The sequence below is a fragment of the Hemiscyllium ocellatum genome, chromosome 1 (assembly GCF_020745735.1).
Source record: "Hemiscyllium ocellatum isolate sHemOce1 chromosome 1, sHemOce1.pat.X.cur, whole genome shotgun sequence".
Taxonomy (NCBI): domain Eukaryota; kingdom Metazoa; phylum Chordata; class Chondrichthyes; order Orectolobiformes; family Hemiscylliidae; genus Hemiscyllium; species Hemiscyllium ocellatum.
In genome coordinates, this window is record NC_083401.1 from 160,170,415 (window position 1) to 160,197,926 (window position 27,512).

Sequence of the window (27,512 nt, forward strand, 5' to 3'; positions counted from 1 at the left end):
TATTGGAAGAACTCAAATACTGATATTAACTATTTCACACAGAAGTTCAGGATAGAACAAACCTAAGTGTTAAAGCTTAAATGTACTTTGTAAGTGTAACTGTGAGATGTTTTCTCTAATTTTTTGCTTGCTAGCTGCAAATCATGGGTTAATCAGAGACACTTGCTATATCAGGTAAGTCAGTCTGAATTTAGTTAAATAATCATACACATATATTGCTATACAACATACAGGTTCATAACATAGAATCATCGCAGTCATTTAAAAAAAATACACTACAAATTGCATGCCATAATTTCAAACAAAATATTAACCAAAAAGTAAAGTATTGCAAGCATTCTATTCACAGGTATTTCAAATGATTATTCCTTCACAGATGCCCAATAGTAGCCATACATGTATTTGTAGTTGAATGTGCAAATACTAATGAGGTAACAGTGGGAGGAAATGGTCGTCTTTTACAGCAGCTGTTGCTGTTAGATCCCAGTTATAGTTTTCCGTAGAAAGAGAGCCCGAGGTGGGCACACTACAACAGGATAAAGGAGATGAAAACTCTGATGGAAAAGCTGGGGAAACAACCGCTGAGACCCCAGAGCATAGACCCCAGGAGTCTTGAGTTGTGTGGCAGGACCTCTTTAGCAAGTCTCTGAGGCTTGTCCTGGCAATGAACAGCATATTACCACAAGGCAAAGCAGAAAGCTAGCAAGCTCAGTATAATGATAAGCAGGCATCCCAAGGGAAGGGAAACTATGATCTGAAGCCTGTATACATCTGAGCTCCACTCAGATGGAGAGATGATTAATATAATAAAACTTAAATGTAAATTGTACACAATGGTTCTTAAAAAGTAAAGAAAACATTTGCTTTTGTTTTTCAATATTGAAAATATCAGTTAGATTTTGTCTATACTTTCATTTTATGAAAATGCATATAAACAACTCCTGATAGTACAAATATTGCAAGAATTCAGTAAAATAACACATTGTTTAATATTAAGACTGACAATCTGTTCCTGGCTTTATCGTTCTGGGAAGACGAGGTAATCAAAAATAATTGCAGGTGAAGTGTTTAAGGTTAAGAAAGTTCCCTTGCTCCAGAATACATATGTAATGCTACTGATCTTTAAACTTCAATTTTTTTCTCTACTACATTTTCTATTAATGAATTTCCTCCAAAATATTTTCAATCACACCATTAGAAACTAACTAAAAAGTAGTTTAAGAAATTCACTTAATGTTAGTTTTGACTACTTTACCGAATATGAAATAATAAAGCATCAAAACATATTAATGTGGTAATTGATCCCTTATTAGATTGTTTACAGAAAACAAATATTGTGTTTATCTTCCTGAAAGCGTCTCTTCTTTTCTTTCTTTTTTTCTATTCATCTCTGCTTGTTTCTCTATTTGTTTTCTATCATGCCTATTTTTCTCTGTATGGTTTGCCCTTTCTCTGTCTCTAATGCTTAATTTTTATGCTTTCATTTTGCCCTCCCTCTTCCTGCAGATTTCTCTCACAAATTCCTTTTTGTTCATGGTCCTTTAATGATTCACCAGTGTTGTACCTTTTCTAAAAAGCCAGAAAACACAGCAAGATCACAACAATCATATAACAATTAGAGGGGAACACGTTGGGGATTTCATGTTCATGTTTTCAAAGGATCAAAACAAATTCAGTACTCAAAGTGGTTATTACACTGAATGAGATAACATAATAAAAACAAAGGATTAAGCATAAGCATCATACTTACGCCAATAGCTGTGTCTGGCTCTCCAGCACTAAGGTACCCTAAAGCCACACGATACAGAGCTGCTAATTCCATCTTCTTATCGCCCCCTGGTGGAAACAAATATCAATTTACATATACGGTACACACTTTAGTTATAGTATAATTCTAAAATTCCTGGATCCACAGTTTAGTGTGGTTTTAATCCAAATGCATTTAAACAATGGATTTCGTGGACTAATTAATACAAATCTACTGTGAACAATAAGTGACATTTTGTTTGTTTTTGTATTATTACAATGATACAAGGCCAAAAATGTGTAAAACTGAAATAGCTATGCTACTGTAGTAGCAAAATAAACTATGTTATGCAGCCAAATGTATATTAATGAAGGCAACAGGTGGCTCGGCAGTAAGGCAGACTCAAATATGGACACCAGAGAATAAAGATAGAATGTCATGGTCCCAGAGTTGGATTTTACCTTGTCCTTTGTCTGCAGAGTGCATAGGGACAAAGGTTTCCAAGAAGGCAATGAGAAAATACAAATCCCTTATGCAATCAGAAAAGTAAATCAAAATACCTTGGTGGTGTGATATGTTTCTGGTAGTAATTAAACTGGAATTTCTCTGCAACATCAATGTGTAAAAGGCCTATACACTAAAAAAGGGGAGGGGAGGGGTTGGTGAGGAGAAAGAAATTTTTATCAATGGAATGAGCAAGAACAAACGTTAACTGCTAAGAACAATGAAAGTCTCATAAGGCTTGGAACATCTGAAATGCTTGTGTAATGTTCCGGGATCCACATTAGTAAAAAGTTGGACCCTTTGCACTCACTCGTAGGACATTGCAGGATGAATGAATCATGAAAAGTCCATGAACAGAGGATGAGGTAGGAGACAGAGGTAGTGGAGGTAGGTGAACACATCAAAGCTTAAAACATGTTTCTTAACCAAAAAATGCTTTTCACAAAATGCATTTCTGATACAAAATGAAGGAATATTGTTATCAATTAAGTCAAAGCATTGGAATTATGTTTGCGTCTGCTGTCACGAATCCCATGAAGAAACCAAAATAACCAAATGTATTGAACAATTTCCAAATTAAGAAATTACCAACAGTATTCACTTTTTGAAGCATTTACTTTAGCATGAACCAGAACCAGGATCACCAGAACACATGGACCATTATTTGCTATGATGCATGAAAATTACAAGTGGTCTATTAGCAATGACACACTCTCCTACAAGTCCTTTACAGCCATTTCTAAAAACAATTGGTCCCGCAGTCATGATGAAAACACAGCAAATACATTTGTAAATCAGTTCTTTATTACAAGTAATTATATATGAGGGATTTGAGGTGGGAAAATATTCAGGCGTTAAAGACAAAATTTATTTAGAAGGTTGCAATGTAAATGGTTTTATATACATATGTATTTATTGATGATCTAATTGGATCACATCCTGTTCCCACATGGGATACAAAGTCTCTTTTTTCCAGAATATTCAGAATTAGTCCTGGTATTGCATCGAAACTGAGAGCTCAGGAGATCTGTGGCATTCAAACTCTTACAATTTCTATGAATTATTCAAGTTGCTGTATATGACATGTCAAGAAACAGTAAAATGTGAATTTATCAAATTACACAAATGTTCAATTAGTCGAAAATTTGCAGGACCACAAATGATTGCAGGCAGTTCTTTGTAGTTTGTGATACTGGTGTCCATGTCACTTAACTGTGGTAGAATTTGGAGATCACATGAATTCTTCAACTAATCTAATTGAAAGTGAGTTATTCAAAAAGATGCTCACTGTTTTTTTTCCAATAATGGATTCCAAATCTAATGTGCAACTAAAGTATTCTCAAAATTCATAGCAGGGCTGTGAATCCAGTATGATGGCAGAAAAAGCCTGAACAACCAACAATCCAAAACTTGCGTGTTCATGGACAAAGTCAGAAGTCATGTGACTCCAGGTTATAGTCCAGCAGGTTTATTTGAAAACACAAGCTTTCGGAGCATAGCTCCTTTGTCAGGTGTAGTGAGAGAGAAGTACACAGATACAGAATTTATAGGCAGAGAGATCAAAAGATCATGCAAATGGTGAGAGTCAAATAATAAGTCTCTGCAGGAGATCAAAAGTGTCAGATAGCATAAGTAAACCATCAACAGCTGAATAACAAGCAAAGGGAAGACCTACAATCCAATTAAATGAGGCAGAGAGATAATTAGAAAACACGGTGGGGTCACATGGAATACAACTTGAACCCAAGATCACGGCTGAGGCTGTCTTCATGGGTATGGAACTTGGCTAAGATTTTCTGCTGGACGATTCTGCATTGTTGTGTATCTCAAAGGCCACCCTGGAGTATGCTTATCCAAAGATCAGAAGCTGAATATCCTCTACAGCTAAAGTGTTCCTCAACTGGGAGGGAACATACCTGTCCGGCAATTGTTGCATGGTGTCCATTCACCCATTGTTGTAGCATCTGAATGGTCATGTCAATATGCCAAGCCTTGGGGCATCATTGCCTGCAGCATTTGAGATGGACAACATTGGTTGAGCCACAATTTTCTACAGTGCTTGTGCTGGGTGGTATTCCCATGTGTGATGATAGTATCCATGTCGATGATCTGACAAGTCTTGTTTAGGTTAACATGACAGGGTTGTGTGATGTTTTCCTGAAAGCTGGGTAGCTTGCTGTGAACGATGGTCTGTGTAAGGTTTACTGGGTGTTTGAAGATGAGATGAGGAGGTGTAGGGATGCTCTTCAGAAAACATTGGTGGACTGCATTCTTGAAGTGCTGTATTCCATGGGTAGTAGTTATATTAATAATGCAGTTAGGGAGTTCTAAGATTTTTACTCAATGACAGCAAAGGAAGGGCAATATTAGATTAGATTACTTACAGTGTGGAAACAGGCCCTTCGGCCCAACAAGTCCACACCGACCCGCCGAAGCGCAACCCACCCATACCCCTACATTTACCCCTTAACTAACACTACGGGCAATTTAGCATGGCCAATTCACCTGACCCGCACATCTTTGGACTGTGGGAGGAAACCGGAGCACCCGGAGGAAACCCACGCAGACACGGGGAGAACGTGCAAACTCCACACAGTCAGTCGCCTGAGTCGGGAATTGAACCCGGGTCTCTGGTGCTATGAGGCAGCAGTGCTAACCACTGTGCCACCGTGCCGCCCATATATTTCCAAGTCAGGCTGGAGTATGGCTTAATGTGGAATTTGCAGACGGTGGTGTTTTCATGCATCTGGGTGTTAGTAGTTGAGGATTTGGAAAATTTTCTTTAAGGAATCTTGGGAGGGTGGGGGCTGGTGGTTGGATGATTAGAAAAACTCTGTGTTGAAAATCATGCCTTGATGGTGTCAGTTATTTCTACAAAGCTGCTTGCAATAGTGGTCATTTGGGATAATATAGTCCACAAGCATTTTGGCTATAGAAGGATCTGGCAACATGGACAGGAATAAGGAAAACTGTGGAAAGAGAAATACTTAGCCATAAAGTCTACATATACACATGTAAAGATACTATTTCAGCATGTAAAGCAGTGGAATACTTTTAACTCAATAACTTACACATTTGATTACATAATTTAGGTTCTCACACACCTGTAATTTAAATGACAATCTACAAATGTGAATCATTTGCACAAAATTTGCACAATAAATCAAAATAAGAAACATGTTTGAAATTTCAAGACCCTGCATAAATAGTCGGTGGGAGAAGGCCAAAAAATAATGGTATCAAGAGATTTGTCAATTTCAACATACTGATCCTTCTGTCAGCTATGATCACCAGGTTAAGGAACGGGCAGGAATCCTGTTCTTATCCCATTAAAGAAAATGAACACTAGTGAAAAGCTTGTTAAGAATTTCTTGCATCATCACTATGAGAAAGTATTTAAATAATGAACACAAGATAACACCAAAACAGGGTATAAAATGGCATGTGATCAGCATCCCGTGTGGCTCTAGCTGTTAATGTTGGTCATAGTTGATGGTATTTGTACCTAGAGTAAACCTGATTGTTATGCATGTCTGTAACATAATTATGCATTCACTCTAGTCTTCAAACAAATAAAACATAGCTATATTTTGTCAATCATGTTCACGTACATGTGATTGATTAGTTTCCGTAAATCACAGAAGTTGTTACTGCATAGGAGGCCATTTGGTGTACCGCACCTATGTTGCACTATTCAAATGAGCATCATTAGCTAGTGCCAACCTCCATTTTATTTCCCATACCCTTGCATATTATTGTGACCAAATAACTGTCCTCTTGAACATTCTTTCAGGGAATGCATTCAAAACCGTATCGACATGCCGAGTGAAAAAGTATTTTTCTCATATATCTCGTTTCTTTTGAAAATCATGTTAAACATATCTTCCAAAAGATAACATGATGATGACAGTGGTGCAATTCTGAAGATTGTAGGAGGAGCCACAGACAAGATTTGCAACAACACAAGCAGCCTGTAGCAAATGTAGGAGCTGTAGATGTATTGAAACTCTGACGGACAGAGTCTCTCTACAGGCTATTACATACTGGAGTCGCTTATAAAACTGAAATTTTCTAGTATTTACTGTGTAGTTTGAGATTTCATCTAACAGCTATTACAAAAGTAATTACCTTTCCAAAATCTAGTTTGAAAACGAAAGGAAGCTAGCAGAAAATGTAAGCACTAATACCAAAAGCTTCCATAAGTATATAAAAAGGAAGAGAATAGTGAAAGTGAATGTTGGCCCTTTAGAGAACCAACCTGATGAGGTAACAGTGGTAAACTCAGAAATGGCAGATGCACTATACCAATATTTTGTCTCTGTTTTCACAGTGGAATATAATAATTTCTTCTCAAAAACGGCAGTTACTACAGAGGTGAAATGAACTTGGTGAAATTACTAAACTAGGGAGAAGGTATTAAGTTTACTGATGGGATTAAAGGCAGATACGTCCCTTGGGCCTGATGGCTTGCACCCTAGAGTATTAAAGGAGGTGGCAGCAGAGGTAGTGGATGCATTAGTTATGATTTTCCAAAATTCCCTGGATTCATGAAAAGTACCAGTGGATTGGAAACATACTAACGTGACATCCTTATTCAAAAAAGGAGATAAGCAAAACTTGGGAAATTATATAGCAGGCATTTTGACCTCTGTAGTGGGGAGGTTGCTGGAGTCAATCATGAAGAAGTAGATAACTGAATGCTTAGAAAAACAAAGCTCAATTCACCAATGTCAGCATGGTGTGATGAAGGGCAAGCCATGGTTGACAAAGTTGCTGGAGTCCTTTAAGGGTGTAACCAGCAAGGTGGATTATGAGGATCTTGTGGCTGTGGTATCTAGGCTTCCAGGAGCTATTTGACAAGGGGGTTAAGGGTACAGTATTGGCTGTTTAGAGGTTTGGTTGACTAATAGAAAGCAGAGAGTCGGGGTGAATGGGTCCTTCTCTGGATGAAGAAACGTAATCAGTGAGATGTCACATGGTTCAGTTCTCAGACTTTAATTATTTCTAGTCTACGGATGCAGGTTTGCTCGCTGAACTGGAAGGTTCATTTTCAGACGTTTTGTCACCATACTAGGTAACATCTTCAGTGAGCCTTCGAATGAAGCACTAGTGGTGTAGCCTGCTTTCTATTTATATGGTTGGGTTTCCTTGGGTCAGTGATGTAATTTCCTGCGGTGACATCATCTCCTATGGTAATGTCATTTCCTGTTCTTTTTCTCAGGGGGTGATAAATGGGATCCGAGTCAATGTGGTTGTTGATACATCTATCAACAAATACATTGACTTGCATCCCATTTACCATCCCCTGAGAAAAAGAACAGGAAATGATGTCACCACAGGAAATTACATCACAAACCTAAGGAAGCCCAAACATATAAATAGCAAGCAGTAACATCACAAGTGCTTCATTCGGAGGCTCATTGAAGATGTTACCTAATATGGTGATGAAACGTCTGAAAACAAACCTTCCAGTTCAGTGAACAAACTTAGATCCAGAACTTCATCCTGAGCTACAAAGCTTCTCAAAACTCGCCATTTACAGTACACATAAATGATCGGCAAACAGAGTGAAACATAACAAAGTTTGCGAATTATACTAAAATAAGTGGGAAAGCAAATTGTGATGAAGACAAATACTGATAGGCTATGAGAATGGGTCAGAAGCTATGGATAAGTGCAAGGTTGTCCATTTTAGCTAGAAAAATAAAAGGTCAAATTATTATTTAAATAGGAAGCAGATTCAAAGTACATCAGTGCAGAGGGATCCAGCCGTCTTTGTGCATGAATTGCTGAAAGTGGATATGCAAGTCTAGCATATAATAAGAAAGGAAATGGAATCTTGGCATTTACTGCAAAAGGGATCCTTTATAAAAGTAAATACGTGTTGTTACAATTACATAAGATGTTGATGAGATCACATCTGGAATATTGTGCCCAGGCTGTGATGGCACGGGAGGCAGTTCAGAGGAGGTTCACAAGTTTGATTCCAGGTATGAAAGGGTTGTTGTACAGGACTGGTCGAATAGCTTGGGTATGTTCTCACCGGAATTCAGAAGAATGAGGGAAGGGTCAGACTGAGGTATATAAAATGCTAAAGGGGATTGATAAGTTGGACCTTAAACAGATGTTTCCCTTTGTGGGACAGTCTTGAACAACAGGGCATAGATATATAGAGACAGGAGGTAGATTCAAAATTGGATGAGGAAAATCTATTTTGTGAATCTGTGGAACTCACTGCCACAGAGTGCAGTGGAAGCAGAACCAATCAACAGATTCAAGAAAGAAATAGGTATGTTTCTGATGAAAAGTGGGATAAAAGGCTATGGAGAGCAGGCAGGAAAGTGGAGCTGAGACCAGGATGAGATCAGCCATATTAAATAGTAGAGCAAGCTTGAAGGGCTGAATTGCTTACTCCTGCTCCTAATTCCTGTTTCAACAATAAAAAGGAAGAATTTCTAGAAACATAGATATTGCTATGCGCATTGAACCAGCTCATCTGATGCCAAATGTACCCTGTTAACAGTATACTGTTTTCAGAAGAAGATTTTGTTCTGAGAAAGAATAAAAACTAAATGGAGATGGGCAAGGGGAAAATGGTCATCCAATGTCATGGAGAGTTGTCCCATGCCATTGGCTGAAAGGGTTTAGATAATTGATTGACACAGAGAAAATAACCTTAGCCCAGAGTACGATATAACGACAAGTGCTGTAGGGGAGGGGATAGTTCTCATCAAGCAGGACTTTTATGTAGCAGTTCTGATTGGGCAATCTTCATCAATTGATAAAAAAAACAAACAGAACAAAAGGAGGGATACCAAGGGAAGAATTCTCTACACCTTGGCTAGAGAGCAGAATGCTGTCTCTACTGCTTCAAAGGCCAAAACATTCCACACCAGCCTGTTTGCCCTCTGTTATCAGTGAACTATCTTCAATTGTCACATTGTGCGTATTATCTAATAAACTAATGTATCATATCTAAACTTTCACTGCTTAACAATCTCAATAAACTATCAGAACATTGGTTCAAATTGTTGACTGCCTATATTAGGTAACTGTGATTACGAATGCTTTAGAATCACAAGTCAGTACTCGGGAGAGTGAACACCTGATTTGTGGAATAGCCAGATCAGTAGCAAATGGGAAAGAAAAGTTAATTCAGTGTCAAAACTTTGGAATCAGTTTCAAGTCAGGCAGAATCAGTGCAGGACCAGTGAGGTGTCTTTCAGCGTCATTGCTGCGTTATGAAGAAGAAGCATGCAAAACAATAAAAATGTGCTACCTGAATGCATGTATTGACAGAAGCCAAAAACAAACAGAATTTAAAAAGAGACTGCATAATCGAATATCTCTGTGCAACAAAGAAATTACAAAACCCCTACAAGTCATGAACATCTGGAAAAGGCAGGAAACTTCAGGAAGCTGTCAACTACATCCCCCAGCATGGATTGGAAATTAATAAGTGTCCTATCTGAATTTAGGCTCTTTAAACTAAGGAAAGAATTGCGTTTTTTTAGTTTATCCATCGCAGAACCAGCTAAACAAACAATGAAACAGTGTAAGGAGAAAGTGAGGACTGCAGATGCTGGGATCAGAGCTTAAAAATGTGTTGCTGGAAAAGCGCAGCAGGTCAGGCAGCATCAAAGGAGAAGGAGAATCAACATTTCGGGCATAAGCCCTTCTTCAGGGATGAGGAGGGTGTGCCAAGCAGGCTAAGATAAAAGGTAGGGAGGAGGGCTTAGGGGAGGGGCATTGGGAATGCGATAGGTGGGAGGAGGTTAAGGTGAGGGTAATAGGTTAGAGAGGGGGTGGGGGCGGAGAGGTCGGGAAGAAGATTGCAGGTCGAGAAGGCGGTGCTGAGTCTGAGGGTTGGGACTGAGAAAAGGTGAGGGGAGGGGAAATGAGGAAGCTGGAGAAATCTGCATTCATCCCTTTTGGTTGGAGGGTTCCTAGGTGGAAGAGGAAGAGTGCCTCATCTTCCGCCTAGGAACCTTCCCAACCAAAAGGGATGAATGCAGATTTCTCCAGCTTCCTCATTTCCCCTCCCCCCACCTTTTCTCAGTCCCAACCCTCAGGCTCAGCACCGCCTTCTTGACCTGCAATCTTCTTCCCGACCTCTCCGCCCCCACCCCCACCCCCTCTCCAGCTTATCACCCTCACCTTAATCTCCTTCCACCTATCGCATTCTCAATGCCCCTCCCCCAAGCATCCTCCCAACCTTTTATCTTAGCCTGCTTGGCACACCCTCCTTATTCTTGAAGAAGGGCTTATGTCCGAAACGTTGATTCTCCTTCTCCTTTGATGCTGTCTGATCTGCTGCGCTTTTCCAGCAACACATTTTTAAGCTAAAGAATGGAATAATGTAACCATTGGAAAAGAGGAGCTGCATAGACTCAACACTTTGCACCTATCTAAGGAATATCAGAAAGATCCTTATAAGCTATGAATTAAGATGAACTTCAGAATACACCAAGTGGAGCTAGTGATTCATAGACAAAAGCTACAAGATGTAAGTTTGCTGTAACTTCAAAGATCCCACAACAACCTATAACTTAAAAGACCATCTACAGACAAGCAAAATGAATGCCATTTAAAAAATACCTTGCAAGAACTGTAACAAACACTACATTGGACAAACAGGTGGAAAAGTAGCCACCAGGATGCATGAACATCAACTCACCACAAAAGGACATGACCCATTATCACTAGTATCCTTACATACAGATGAGGAAAGACACCACTTTGATTGGGATAACACATTTATCCTAGGACAAGCCAAACAGAGACATGCATGTGAATTCCTGGAAGCATTGGAACTCTATCAACAAACACATCGACTTGGACCCCATTTATCACCCTCTAAGAAAAAGAACCGGAAATGACATCACCAACCCAAGAAAAACTAAAACAAAACAGAAAGCGGGTCATAACACCAGTCCTTCAACAGAGGCTCACTGTTGATGTTACCTAAGTATGGTGACGAAACATCTGAAAATGAACCTTGAAGCTCAGCGAGCAAACCTACATCCAGAACCTCAATGTGAGCTACAAATCTTCTCCAAATTCGCTGAAAGCTACAAGAATCAATTGATCACTGTATTAACAGGTGCCTTGATAAGGGGAGAAACTGCAAATTTTCAGAAGCAAAATTATCTGAATCAATAATGGAATATGTCAACAAAAGCCTTCCAAAAAGACCTTCTGGAAAAAGCAAAAGGTCATGATCTTTACACACCACCAACAGTTGACAGAAAACACGAATCTTTATAGTGTTACGACACGGAGGTGAACCTCTCTGTTAATTAACCAAACACCCAAAAAAGTTCGCATCTCCTTGTAATCTGTTAAAATATGAGTGACAGAAAAATCCCAAATTCCATTATTTAAAGAAAATAACATCAATTTATTGTTTAAACTCTCGTGAACATAAAACAACAACTATTCACAACGCGGAGCCCCCCCTTTCTTTTAACAGCTCACTATCTGCCTCCAACTCTATAACAATATACTGTTCCAATAAGACACTTATTAAAATTACACCAATTCAATTCCAAACCCACACAGTCGCTATCTTTTTCTGTGTTATTTTTCTTCTGGCTGAGGATCTCCTAGGGTCATCTTTTCTTTTTATTACAAGTATGTTTCTCATGAAAAGGTACATTTGATAGAGAGCATTTTCTAATTTCTTGGAGCAAGATGTTACATGGGCAATTAACGCATGCTCTCTCTCTCTCTCTCTACAGTAATTGCTATGTGATTAATTTTCAATATGTCCACATTTTATACCTTCCCCAACATTGGATCGTCTCGTTGGTTTGATGTTGGCAAAACAATAAATTCAAACTCAGTTTGGTTTTAGTATCCTGTGGCATAATTTAAACTGATTTGTTAAATTTGAATTGTTGTCAAAACAGCAACCAAAACTCAGGTATCCATTTCATAGCCCAATGTTATACATTTTCAATTTTTCAGTACACTCTGGGACAGTCATCTAGTCATACACACAGGTGCTTATAATCTCTCAGTTCAGAACAGCATTCTCTCTCTCTTAAAGGTACAGTATATGCTTTCAACTTCATAACAATAGATGGATGACAACTTTGTGGGTAGGCAGTGGTGTAGTGCTAATATTGGACTGTTCATCCAGAACACGAGGCTAATGTTCTGGAGAGATGGGTTTGAATCCTAAAAAAGTAGATGGTGATGTTTTAGTTTCATGAAAACAAGTCAGGAATTAAAAAAAAAAGTTTGGTAAATGATCATATAACTACTATCAGCTGTTGTAAAAGAAAATCTGGTTCATAAATGTCCTATAGGGAAGGAAATCTGCTCTCCTTACCTTGACCGACCCACAATAATGTGGTTGACTTGAAAATGCTTCCTAGGCAATATGGATAGGCAATAAATGCTCGCCTGATCGCCCACAACCCATGAACAATATGACAAAAACACCGGTAAGCAATGGGTGTAAGTCACTAATATTAGCGCAGTAGCCAAAATGCAGAAACCAAATCAAATCATATAGGAAGTCCTGTCTTTTGCAACCAACGTAAAGCTATCCCCCATTCCAAGATCTTTGCAAAGCACACAATTTAAAAGGACATTGGACTCACCAACATGGGAAAACTACAAGTGCCTCAAGAGGTTACAATAAAATAAGGATAAACAAAAGGCATGTGTAGCATCCTGGTAGCAAACACAGGGAATGAGCTGGAGACTATATATATATATATATAAAAACTCATATACAAGGTGTGTGGCCACACAGACCAGGGTGAAAGAAGCTTTTACTAGAAAGCGAATTAGCTTGCCACATTGTGAATGTGATACAATGTGTGGATGAAGTCATACAGTGAGAGGCTTTTGTGTAATCAGCACCATATGCATGCATAGAAGTATCAAAACAATGCCACTGCCAAAGTTAATGTGGGGACAGTGTGAACATACCACCAGTCAGAATCCTGAAGAACATGTAACTAGACCACTGGGGGTCAATGATATAACCAAAACCAAACCTAGGGTGGCAAAGTTACAGCTCAGGGATCCAGGTTTGATTCTACCCTCAGGCAACTGTCTGTGTGGAGTTTGCACATTCTCCCCATGTCTGCGTGGATTTCCTCCAGGTGGTCTGGCTTCCTCCCACATTCCAAAGATGTGCAGGTAAGGTGGATTGAGCATGCTAGACTGCCCATAGTGTCCAGTGACATGCAGGTTAGGTGAAGTAGCCATGGGAAATGCAGGGGAAGGGTAAAGGGGTGGGTCTGGGTCTGGATGAGATGCTCTTTGGAGGGTTGGTGCTCACTTGATGGCAGAATGGCCAGCTTGCACATTGTAGGGATTCTATAATCTGACTGTATAACAGATCAAAACAATGACTGCAGATGCTGGAAACCAGATTCTGGATTAGTGGTGCTGGAAGAGCACAGCAATTCAGGCAGCATCCAAGGAGCAGCCATTCATTGCACAGTTAACTACACATTGGTAGTTGGCTCTACCAATACGACTAATGTTGCACTCAATCTTGGGGTAGAGACAGGAAGTTCTATCCTAGCCATCAAAGGAAGCTGATGCATGTGTATCAGCTTCTTAAGGTTTCATAATTATACCTGATCAAATGTACTTACACTTATTCCTATAGTTGCAGTAAGCTGTCATGTTACCTAAGAACAATGCCTCTTCTATAGGTACCCTACATTGGCACATTCTCTACCATTAACCATTAACTGGGCCCAAGATATGGCAAAGCCAAAGGACAATTGTTGACAATGCACTATTCAAACAATCTTTCCTCACTGCCACATACTGGTAAAGATGGAAAATAAAGCAAAGTTACCAGAAGTGATCACCTGGCAAAATGCCACTACAGTAAACTGTGGCAATCTGTTCATTATTACAATGGCCTTAAAACTAGCAATAAGAATGGATTGAAACGACTGTACCGATTTTAATAACACTGTGTAAATTGAGGCCGCTTTGACAGGTTTAAAGAAATTTTAAAATAGTTTAAGTCAGCAGTCTGAACTAGGTATGGCAATCATAGACTCATAGATTTATAGTCGGCTCTGCTATAGCATGATAGTTCCATTCTCGTGCAATCTCACGCTACAAGAAAATTACGCAATAGCAGTGCCATTTAAACTAATGGGGCTAGAATCGCATTATAACCAATACACGCTTTAAAAGTTCAGGCTTTAAAAAGCGTTTCCGATTTGTTAATCATGTTACAATGAATCCGCATTAATGAATCGTATGTTATTGCAGAATGACCTATATAGAAGTTAGTACAGAAGAGATCATTCAACCCATCGAGTTTACCCCAACGCATGACCTGAACCCATTTACCAGCACTTGGCCCATAGCCTTGAATGTGTCAAGTACTCATCTAGTACTTTTAAATGGATGTGAGGCAATTCGCCCTTCCAGGCAGCTCATTCCAAACTATCACCATCTTCTAAGTTAAAAAAAGTTTCCGGGGGATCCAAGATGGTGGCGACCCAGCAAGTCTGAGTCTATAGTGCTCTTCCCAAGACTTGGGTAAAGTGGGTCACCCACCCCCACCACACTCACCAAATCATTCATAATAGCTGTTAACTTTAAATAGTTACTTAGTATTACATTTAAATGGTTTAATATTTAGTAAAAATGACCAAAGGGAAGGGAACCCGCAGCTCTCAATAAGCAGGACCCTCTCCCCCACCCTCTCCCTCTTCAGCTGCAGCAGAGGTGTCCACAGCTGCCCCGGGGGACTTACCGACGGTAACAAGCCTTGTGGAGATGATTACCGAGCTGGACGCGAAGATCGATGCCTTTATGGAGGAGTCCCGAAATCGCTGGGAATCACTCTCGGCCGCGCGGCAGAAGCACGGCCGAGACATCCAGGAACTTGAGTGCCGAGTCGGAGGGGCGGAGTTAAAGGCCGCGACCTCCGAGACTGCAGCTCAATCGGCCGTGGATCAGGTCCGGGCTCTCGAGCAGCGAGTCCGGGCCTTAGAAAATCATATTGACGACCTCGATAATCGAGGTCATCGAAAAAATATTCGGTTGCTGGGCCTTCCCGAACGGGAAGAGGAAGGCCAGCTTACAGCATTCCTGGAGCAGTGGCTGCCACAGCTTTTAAATCTGCATGCTGGATCAGACCAGGTAAGGGTGGAATGGGCCTACTGGGTCGCAATACGTGGACCGGGCTCAAACCAGCGCCCACGCCCGGCCCTGTTCCAGCTGCAGAGCTATAGGGAGAGGCAGATGCTCCTAGAAGCCTCAAGAAATCTTGGAAAAGATCCCCAAGCCATGATCTATAAAGGATCCAAGATCATGCTATTTCAGGACTTTTCCCCAGCTCTGGTCCGAAAGAGGAAGGCATTCGATGAGGTGAAGAAGCGTTTAAGGAACTTAAATACTCAGTACTCCTTACGCTATCCAGCAACGCTACGCTTTAACCACGAAGGATCCATATATAACTTCGGATCACCAGAGAAGGCTAAGGAATTTTTGGACTCTCTTAAATAAACTGTAATAGATTGTGGATGTTGGTTTGCCTTTCCCCCCACTTTGGTCTATATCCCCCCCTTTTTTTTCTCTCTTTATTTTACCTCATTGTTTAATATTATCATGGGGGGCAGGGAGAGGGATTTGATTTTCTCCCCCCCCCGCCGGCTTGGGTTTGTTTTTTTAATTACTTTATGTATATATGTGGGTATGTATGTATGTATTTATATGTTGGGGCGATTGGTTAATGTTGGAGGGGGGAGGTGGTTACCTTATTCTATTTTACCTCTGTCTTTAGGAGCGGGGTTGTTTTTCCCCTGTTATTTTGTATTATTATATCTAATTATTACTTGTTGAGATTGTAATTTTATAGTTATATATTTATATATGGTATTAACATTCCCAAATATATCCAGGTGTTGGTGTGGGCGGGGGTAGGGTGCTCACTGTTAACTGTAGCTTTGTATTATATTTGAATTTTCCTCATTTTATTGAGGAGCACCTGGGTCAAGGGTGGGGCATTGGTTGGGAGAGGATAAGATGGACTTTTGGAGAGGAAGTGACACTCCCTGGGAACAAGGGGGAAAATCTCCATTTAGGTACGTTTTATATTTTTTTTATTTAGAAATAGTTTTTTATTATATTGTTGTGAGTGTATTAGAGAGCCTTTATTTTTGTAAATTTTATATGCTTCATGCTCGGGATGTTTCAGATAGGGTTTCCCCTCCCAAGGGGTCTCGGATCTGCCTAGATGATTATGGTTGATCAGTCGGTTAAGTGGTGCACCTGGAATGTCAAGGGGAGTAATTCGCCAGTCAAAAGGAAGAAAATATTATCAAATCTTAAGAAAGAAAGAGTTGATATAGCTCTCCTACAGGAGACACACCTGTCGGATAAAGAACACTTAAAATTAGAGCAGGGTGGATTTGATCAGGCCTTTTTCTCTTCTTTTAGCTCAAAAAGCAGGGGAGTTGTTATTCTTGTTCGGAAGAATTTCCCTTTCAAAATTCTAAATCAGACAAAAGACGAATCTGGACGATATATTTTGAATAAAGCCCTCGTAAATGGAGAGGAATATGGGATTCTAAATTTGTACTGCCCTCCGGCACACCCCTCTAAATTTATAACGGAAGCTTTTTCAAAATTGATGGCCTTTGGTGCCCGTCATACAATTATAGGGGGAGACTTTAATTGTATTATGGATCCGGAAATAGATAGGATTCCCAAGAGTGCTGCCGGAGTATCTCCCAGATCTAGACAATTGGTGGATCTGAATAAAGAATTAGGATTGGTAGATGTATGGAGATGTCTTCATCCACAGGGTAGAGATTTTTCTTTCTACTCTAATCCACATAAATGTCATACAAGAATTGATATGTTTTTTGCCCCATCGATTTTTTAAAATTCCATATTATCCTGTAAAATAGGTACTATAGCAATTTCCGACCACGCCGCTGTATATATGGAAACTAAGGCAAGGAACAATGGGACATCCGCTCGGCATTGGCGTATGGACCCCTTCCTGATAAAAGATAGTAAATTTGTAAAGTACTTCTCCCAAGAATTTAAAACTTTTTTAGAAATTAATTCAGGTACGGCTAGCAACCCATCAACGATGTGGGAGACCATCAAAGCTTATGCACGAGGTTTGATCATCTCCTACTCAGCGACCCAGAAAAAACTGAAGGGAGAGCAACAGCGTCTGCTCGAAGCTCGCTTAAAAGCAGCTGAAACAGCATACGCTGATAGACCTTCTATTATAAAATTGCAAAGGATTACGGCTCTTAGGACAGCTCTAAACACTACGCTTACTCAAACGGCTAAGAGGGAAATATTATTTGCAAAACAAAGGTTATATGAATATGGCGACAAACCGGGTACATACTTAGCATTTCTTGCAAAGAAAAAGAAGGCCCCTCAGACTCTAATGACTATCAAGGAAAGTACAGGTACCTTGACTCATGATCATAAAAAGATTAATGCGATCTTTAGAGAATTTTATTCTGAGTTATATAAATCGCAGGATTGTGAAGATAGGACTAGGAGGATGCAGTCATTTTTAAAAAATTTGACCTTTCTGGGCTTGACTCCGGAACAGGTATCGGCCCTAAATGCTCCTCTAACAGTCCAAGAAATACTTGATGCAATTAGGCAACTCCAGAGCGGAAAGGCACTGGGCCCAGATGGTTTTCAAGCTGAATTCTATAAAGAATTTACAGAAATATTGGCTGATCCACTTATGGACATGCATAACTATGCATATAGTCAGGGCTGTCTCCCGCCTTCGCTGAAAGAGGCAAATATCTCTCTTATCCTTAAAAAAGGAAAAGATCCAGAAGACTGTACATCATATAGACCAATATCCTTGATAAATGTAGATTTTAAAATCCTTTCTAAAATGTTAGCACTGAGACTAGAAAGGGTACTGCCATATATTATAAAGGAGGATCAGACAGGATTTATTAAGGGCCGTAGATCATCCAATAATATTAGAAGGGTTTTGAATATGATCCAAGCCTGTCATCAGGGAAAGATACCAGGAGTAGTAGTTTCATTAGACGCGGAAAAGGCATTCGATAGGGTTGAATGGTCATATTTGTTTCACACACTGGAAAGGTTTGGTGTTGGACAGGTGTTTACCAAATGGGTCTCAACATTGTATAGTGATCCCAAAGCAGTTGTGGTTACCAATGGATTAGGTTTGGATAGCTTCAGTGTGGGTAGGGGCTGCCGTCAAGGATGCCCTCTCTCGCCATTGTTATTTACGCTAATAATTGAACCACTAGCAGAAGCTATACGGACTGATCCTAATATAACGGCCCCGAGGATTGGTACAGGTAAACACAAAATTACCCTTTATGCAGATGATGTTCTTTTATTCCTCAATAATCCTCTGATGTCCGTACCTCGTCTAATTCAAGTTATTAATACATTTAGTGCATTCTCAGGCTATAAAAATTAATTTTTCAAAATCGGAGGCTATGCCAATGGGTGGCCTGGTCATGACACCCCACTTAGTGGACGGATCCCTTTTTCCCTTTCGTTGGTCCCTGGAGGGCTTCTTATATTTAGGTATTTTTATTACTCCAGTATTTGGTCAGTTGTATAAGGCTAATTTTGTGCAATTACTGGAAAGGATAAGGTAGGACCTCCAGCGATGGGGAGACCTTCCAATTTCCTGGTTGGATAGAATAGCACTAATTAAAATGAATGTTCTGCCCCGTCTCCTATATCCTATGAGAATGCTCCCGGTGATGCTGCCAAGGATGGCCCTACGTAAATTATATGGCTGGCTGGGTTCCTTTATCTGGAATCATAGACGGCCCCTTATTAAGCTGAAGAAGCTACAGCTTCCACAGGCAAGGGGAGGACTGGACTTCCCAGACTTTAGGAAATATCAGTTAAGTTCCCTATTAAGTTACATAGCTGTTTGGGTCTTGTCTGATCCACAATCAATCTGGCTGGACATCGAGGCCTCTCAAGTAAAATACCCACTTATTAACCTCTTATTTTCAGACAAGAGGAAAATCATTGCAGATCACTGTAAAAACCCCATAATACTAAACACAATTAAGGCCGGGAATATAATGCGGCAAAATGAGGGTAATTTACATAAAACATCCCCCTATGCACCGATAGTAGGGGCATGGGGATTCCAACCGGGGTTTACAGATACCACTTTTAAACTCTGGAGATCCAGGGGTATCTCATGTTTAGGGGTCCTATTTAAAAATGGGGTCCTGATGTCCTTTGAACAGCTGCGTCAGAAATTCGGATTACCTAATGGAGACCTCTTTCGATACTTTCAAATTCGAGATTATATACAGAAGAAGACTATGTTAATAGATAGTCTTTATAAATCAGATAGAGAATGTAATGTCCTACGACCAGTGGGGGTATCCTCCGTTAGTACTATTTATCATTTACTACATGATGAAGTGTCGGGAGATATGGACAATCTGCTTAAAACATGGGATCAGGATTTGGGACTAGAAATCGCTATAGAAACGTGGAATGATAGTTGGGAAAATGCTAGAAGAATTACTATCTGTAACAGAACCCAGGCTATCCAGCTGAAGATACTTCATAGGGCCCATATAGCACCGGCTCGATTGGCAAAATTTAAGGCAGGAGCATCTCCAATGTGTCCCAAATGCAAAATAGAGGTGGGTACTCTTGTACATTGCCTAAGGACTTGTCATAAGATCCGTAGATATTGGACTAAAGTAGCAAGTACCCTGACAGAAATTTTAGGAACGGAAATTAGAGTGGACCCTTTTGGGCTTTTCGAACTTTTCCTCCCTGGATATGCACGGGAAGAGACTATTTTCTATTCTCTCTTTCTGTGCAAGGAAAAATATTTTGGTGAACTGGGTGGCTGAGGGCCCCCCTGGACTTTCAAACTGGCCCAGATTAATTATGTATTCCCCTTGACCTCCTTACAAATATGGTGCACCGAAGACCGAATTATTTTATAAAATATGGCAGCCCTTTTTGAATTACATAAATGCAGATATTTTGGCCATCCTAACAAGGGCCTTTATTTAGTGAAGATTACAAACCTGGCTGCTCCGGGGCCCCTTGGGAGAGGAATCTCGCACGAATACGGGTTTTATTACATTTGATGTTAATACATTCCGAGCATGTAAGAGACTTAAGTATACACTCTGGTTAGTTATAGGTTAGATTAGTAGAAAGTTGAGTTTTGTTTTTTTTATTTTATGTTGGTTTTTTTTCTTTCCTTTGTTAAATTTTGACTATTGTATATTTGATTTAATTGTACATCAATGTTTGTATTTGAGAGTTTTGTTTATTTTTGTAAACTTATAAAAATGTTAAATTTCTAATAAAAATATCTAAAAAAAAAGTTTCCTCACATTTCCCCTAAACCGCCTGCCCATCACCTGAATCTATGTCCTTTTGTGACTAACTCATCAACTAAGGGGAACAACTGCTCCTTATCCATTCTGACCAGTTTCCTCATAAACTTGTACACCTCCATCAGACCACCCATCTTCTCAAACAAAATTAACCCTTTACATATTGGTCCAAAAAGTTCACATTTCAAGAAATCCACTTCATCTCAGCCCTTAACACTACATTTATCCCAGTTAACATTAGATAATTATCATTTTATTCTTGTTTTTACACATCTCCACGAATTAGGCAAAAAATTGCTCCTCAACTTTCCACTGAGTAGTGTGGGGGTCCCTTTTGTATCCCTAAGCTCCACCCACAAAACTTCATTTGATGCCCGCCTCCAAGATATCATCTCTCCTTATTTATGTAACTGACTCCTAAATTTATAATGCAATGCCCCCTCCCCTTTTACCCCTCCTCTGTCTTGTCTGAAGATTCTATATCCTGCACACCCCTCAACCAAGTTTCTGCGATAGCCACTACATCACACTTCCATGTGTCAATCATCCCTCTTAACTCATTTGTGACACTCCTGGCATTAAACATCATCCAACCTTGTCCTACTCCCTTCAAATGCAGCTGCACTCCATCTAAAGTGATTGTTTAATTAAATGATTCAGCACCCTTACTCTGCTAACAGTCTGCCCCCTACCCAAGCTGAATTAGTTTAAACTTCTCACAACAGAACGAGCAAACCGTCCCGCAAGAATGTTTGTCTCGGTCTGGTTCAGATGTAGACAGTCCCGCTTGTACAGGTCCCATCTTCCCCAGAAATTCTCCGAGTGATCCAGAAACCTAAAACCCTCCTTCCTATACCAGCTGATGAGCCATGCACTATTGTCCTATTTCTCGCTAGCATGTGGGACTGGGAGTAATCCATAAATTATAATCCAAGAGGTACTACCTACCTCCTAAGACATCATTCCTCTTTCTACTCATGTCATTGGTACCAACATGTACCATGACCTCTACTTGATCATCCTCCCCCTTAATGGTTCAGGACCCTAGCATCAGGGAGGCAACACACCATCCTGAAATCACAATCATGGCCACAGGAGTGGCTATCTGTTCTCATGACTATTTACTATTGCCCTTCCAGTCTTCCTCCCCTATGTATGGACAGGCTGCTTGTGGTGCTAGCAGTTTGGCTTTGTCTGGGATTCCAAGAGGAACCTCCCTTATCAGCTTCCAAAATTGAAAATTGATTTGCAAGCAGAACCCAGGGGACTCAGGAACAACTTGTCTGTTTCTCTTGGATTGCCTGATGGTCACCTAGTCCCTTCCTTCTTCAGGTCCCTTAATTTGTGGTATAAATATTTCTCTAAACATGCAATCCACAATGTTCTCAGACTCATGGATACTCCACAGTGTCTCAGCTGCCCTTTCAGCTCTGAAACGCCAGCTACCAGGAGCTGTGGTTGGACACACTTCCCGTATAAATGCTGGCCTCAGGGATTGGAAATGTGCATGGTGTCCTATGTGGACCAAGAGGAGGAAACTACAGCTTTGAGTTTCCTTGATATGAATAAACCCTTTAAGTTTAACAACTTCAGAAGACTTCCTTTTCACATAAATAAACTACATAAATTTTATAAAATAAATATTTTAGAATTTAATAAAGATAACTTGTATTTAAACAAGAATCATATATTTTAATAGATCTTACTTCACTAATCACCTAGATACATCAACCATATCTGTTGACTGCACTCCCATATTGAAAAATATCCTCCCTTGATATCCTTCTAGGAAATTACTTCTAACATTTGTTCTTAATTGCCTCAATATCTATGGGAATAGGTTAGAATCTTTATAAAAGTTATTTATAATAGTTTGTGTTATTGTTAAGAGGATGGAGTTTATTTATACACCTGCAATCTGTACCTAAATATATGATATGAACCTCTGAGGTCAAAGGAAATGAGAGATAAAGATTTTTCTTAGCCTATGACCCAAGTGACAGATATTTTGGAGGTGAGGTAACATCAGATATTCCTCATTTGTAGTCAATCAAAAAGTTACTTTGGACTGTTCTGTTATAAGGAATGAGGAACAGTCAGAAGAAGAGAAAAGGTTGAAGCTCAGGGTCTTCCTTAACATAGCTTTGCAATTGCTTCTATAATACAATTCCTCTGAAACACAGTTCAATGGTTCTTCTGAAACAAACCACATGTACTTTAGCTGTGCTGTCAGCATTCTTGGAATACTAGACTCCTGAAGGATAAAAAAAAACTTTTATGCTACCATCACTTTTTTAAAGTATATCTCATAATACACTTAATACATTTTCCTTAATCACAAACATTAATTATTCATACCTTGTATACCAACTGAAGACTCCACTGTTATAAATTAAGAATTTGGTTTCAATTAAAAGTGGATTATTGTTCAAAAACCTGAAAGTGCATACTGGAGACAAGCAGACCAGCAATAGCAGGGTTACTGGCATGCGTGGAACTCAATATTGCAGCAATACACGAGATCCACAATGTACAAATCATGGCAGATGAGACCAACAACAATCAACTTGAGACAAACCTGTGGCATTCAACAGATAGACTCAGACAGATTTGTTGTGATAGGAAATTTCAGATACAATACTTCAGAGAAAATGCAACCCCATTGATTGAATTTCCTCAAAAGCGCAGTGGCATACACTGGAAAAGCTTAAGAGTGAGTTGATAAGATGGAATATAATGACATTATCTGTTGTGTGCATCAGTACACCATTTGATGCAGCTCCATTATATATGGACTGAAAAAGGTAGCACAATCTTGGATATACTTGGACTCAAGATACCTCAATCTCACTTTAAAGAGATATTCTCACAAGATCCCAATTACAGGCACTGAATTCCAAATTTTTGTCCAAGATTAATGTCAAATGTGGGAACTGTTTGTTCATTTGACAGAGGAATCTCGAGATTATTACTTTCAAGATACCATTCAAAAGACACTGCTTTCAGACACGGCTTTTGATTTTTGCACTAGTCAAGATCTGATCGAGTAGTATATGGACGTAATTGCAAAAAATGTTCCTGCATGCATATGCATTGTGATAATATTGCACCATGGGCAAAAACAAGGGAGAGCAAGACCAAGATTTAAATTTACCATTAGTAGTAATTCATTGTAAGGATTTGTCTTCAAAACAGGAAATGATATGTGACCATGTCATTTAATCTTTACGGTTTTATTTTTTGACATCTGGGATCTGTCCTGACATAGCCAAACTTGAAAATGTTTAATACATGGTAACTCCTCAGGACAGATTGGATGCCTTCAATTATTCAACTTCATTGCATCACACATATCCGATTTCGCTCACAGAGCATCATCACAGAGATATCATGACATTCCTCAACTCTGCTTTTGTGTCTTTTCCCCATAAATCTTGACTTCCTTACGATTAAATATTTGTTGATCTCTGTAGTGTTTGTAATAAGGTCAGCCAGGTGGACCTCATAGTATGAGTTCCCTGATTAAGAGTGTTAACCAGGTCAAATCAGAGAGCCCTGTTTGACAGATAAAAACAGGAGCGTCAGACATCTGACACTCTGAGAGCTGGTTCTGAGGGAGCTGGATCAGTGTCAAGGAATGCCCACATGTAAATAAAGGGAGACTTGGTGATGGGATGACAGTCAATCTCATCTTTGAATATGCCTCGTAACCCAGGCTTTATGTCTCTGTGTGGTAAAGAATTCCACAAATTCACTCCCCAATGGTGGTCTTTCACACTGAGATTATGGAAAAGCACAGCAGGTCAGGCAGGATCCAGGGAGCAGGAGAATAGACATTTCGGGCATAAGCCCTTCTTCAGTCATTCCTGAAGAAGGGCTTATGCCTGAAACGTCAATTCTCCTGCTCCTTGGATGTTGCCTGACCTGCTGCGCTTTTCCAGCAACACATTTTTCAGCTCTGATCTCCAGCATCTGCAGACCTCACTTTCTCCACACTGAGATTATGCCCTCTAGTCCTAGATTCTCCCACAAGGGAAAACAATTTTTCCACACCTAACCTCTCAAGCCCTGTCAGAATCTTGTATGTATCACTAAGGCTACCACTCATTCTTCTAAACTCCAATGAGCACAGGACTAAACTATTCAACCTCCCCTCGTAAGACAGTCCCTCCACATCTGCTATGGGGCCGAGTGAACCTTCTCTGGCCTGCCTCTAATTCCAATATATGCTTCCTTCAATAAATGGCCCAAAGCTGTTCACAGTGTTTCATGCTAAGGTCTGACTATTGCCTTGTTTCGTTTTAGCAACATCTCGCTACTTTCATATTGCATTCCCTTTGAAATAAAGACCAATATTCCATTTGCCTTCCTTATCACCTGCTTGACTTGGATGTTAGCTTTTATGATTTATACATGAGGACTCCCAAATGTCTGTGCTGTAGATTTCGACAAACTTTATCAACTTAAATGATATTCAGCTCTTCTGTTCTTCCTGCCAAAGTGCAAAACCACACATATTCCCACATTGTGTTCCATCTGCCAGGTTCTGCTAACTCATTTACCTTTCCATTTGTCTCTGCAGACTCTGTATCATCCTCAGTACTTGTCTTCTCACTTATTTTTGTGGTATTCTCAAAGGTAGCTATAGTACATTAATTTTCTTCATCAAAGGTTTAGCATATGTTGTAAATAATTGTGGCTCCAGCATTTATTCCTGTTGCACTCCACTGGCCGTCTATCTAAAAATTCCTATCTTATTCCAACTATCTGTATTACATTAGTTAACCAATCATCTTTCCAGGATAATTTATTACTGCCAACATCATAGGCCTTTATCTTGCTTAATGTGTTATCCTTATCAAACATCCTCTGAAATCCAAATATAATGTACTCACTGCTTCCCTTTTATCTATCCTGCTTGTTACTTCCTCAATGAATTCTAATAAACTTGTCAAGTATGATTTCCCCTTTGGGAAACCATGCCAACTCTGTTTGATAATATTATGCGCTTCTAAAAGCTTTGCTATTATATCCTTTCTAAAATTTTCCAATAACAGATATTTAAAGCAACAGTTTGTGGTTACCTGCATCTTATAAACTTTCCTTTTCAATAGAGGTGCTACATTGGCAGTTTTCTAATCCTCTGGGAGTTTTCCAGAATCTAAGGAATCTTGGAAGATTACGATCAGTGCATCCTCCATCTTTGCTGCTATTTCTTTTAATATCCTAGGACGCACCCCATCAGGTCTAGAGGACTTATCAGTCTTTAGTCTCATTAGATTCCCTGGTACTTTTCTCTCATGATACCTATTATAGTTATCGCCTTTCCTCCTTTTCTCCCTCAATTATTACTGGATTCTACTGTGAAGACTGATGCTAAGTGTCTAATCAACTTTTCTGCCATTTCCTGATTTATCACTATTATCATTTCCCCAGACATGTACTCTAAGGGACCTATGTCCACTATTGCCTTTCTCTTTTTTCCTTTATATTTTAAAAAACTCTAGCCACCTATCTTGATATTACTTACAAATGTGCTCTCAAAGTTTATTTTGTCCCTCTTTATTATTTTGTTGTCTTTAATTGGTTTTTAAAATTCTTTGGCTTACCATTAATCTTGCTACATTATCTGTTGTTTTCTTTCAATTTGATGCGATTTTTAATTTCCTTGGTTAACCATGGTTGGCTCGTCCTAGAATCTAGGATGTTTCTTTGTTGTGAATGATAAACCATTGTCCCTTAACCGTCTTCGCTGCTAAACTCCTTTTCTGGTCCAGTCCAGCTGGCTGTGCTCTCATTCCTCTGTTGCTTCCTCTTAAAGTGAAACCTAATTTTTAACCATGTTATGGTTACCATTTCCTGGATTTATTTTACTATGAGATCATTTATTAAAGCTGCCTCATTACACTTCACCAGATCCAAAATAGACTGATCCATGGTTGGATTCACAACGTATTGTTCTCGGAAACTGTCCTGAACACTGTGAATTTTTCCTACAAGCTACCTCTGTTAATCTGACTTTTTCCATCTACATGAAGCTTAAAGCTATCAATGATTAGTGTACTGCCCTTTTGACATGCCCTAATTATCTCCTGGCTTATTCTGCATCTAATAGTAAAGCTACTATTCTGGGGCCTATAGGGTATTCGTACCACCGTTTTCTTCCCCTTCTTATTTCTCACCTTCATCCACATGAATTCTACCATTTCCAATCCAAGATCAGTTCTTCTTATTGTACTTATTCCATCCAGTACTAACAATGCTACCCCACCACTCTTTCCTTCCTGCCTGTCCTTTCAAAACTCAAATATTCCTGAATATTTGGTTCCTAATTTTGATCTCCTTACCCACATTGCTGTGGATCTGGCATCAGGCACAGGTCAGACCAGGTAAGAATGGTAGATTTCCTTACCTAAAAGACATTAAGTTTTTATAATAATTAACAGCAGTTACATGGTGGCCATTAGGGTAACTTTTTAATTCCAAATACTTTGTCACTAATTTAAAATTTAACCAACTGTTGTGGTGGGAACTGATTAGATTACTTACAGTGTGGAAACAGGCCCTTCGGCCCAACAAGTCCACACCGACCCGCCGAAGCGACAACCCACCCATACCCCTACATATACCCCTTACCTGACACTACGGACAATTTAGCATGGCCAATTCACCTGACCCGCACATCTTTGGACTGTGGGAGGAAACTGGAGCACCCGGAGGAAACCCACACAGACACGGGGAGAACGTGCAAACTCCACACAGTCAGTCACCTGAGGCGGGAATTGAACCCAGGTCCCTGGCGCTGTGAGGCAGCAGTGCTAACCACTGTGCCACCGTGCCGCCCCAACTGAACCCATATTTGGATGAAGCAACAATACAGTAGATACCACAAGGTTTGT

The 27,512-nt window shown here is 39.7% G+C and overlaps 1 protein-coding gene across 1 annotated transcript in view; it reads right to left on the minus strand.

The window, feature by feature from the left end:
• ttc29 (tetratricopeptide repeat domain 29) overlaps positions 1 to 27,512 on the minus strand; it is a 309,874-nt gene that overhangs the window by 115,736 nt on the left and 166,626 nt on the right. Inside the window, exon 6 of the mRNA XM_060830586.1 lies at positions 1,751 to 1,836. Coding sequence (XP_060686569.1) covers positions 1,751 to 1,836 — 86 coding nt within the window. The remainder of the gene's footprint in view (positions 1 to 1,750; positions 1,837 to 27,512) is intronic.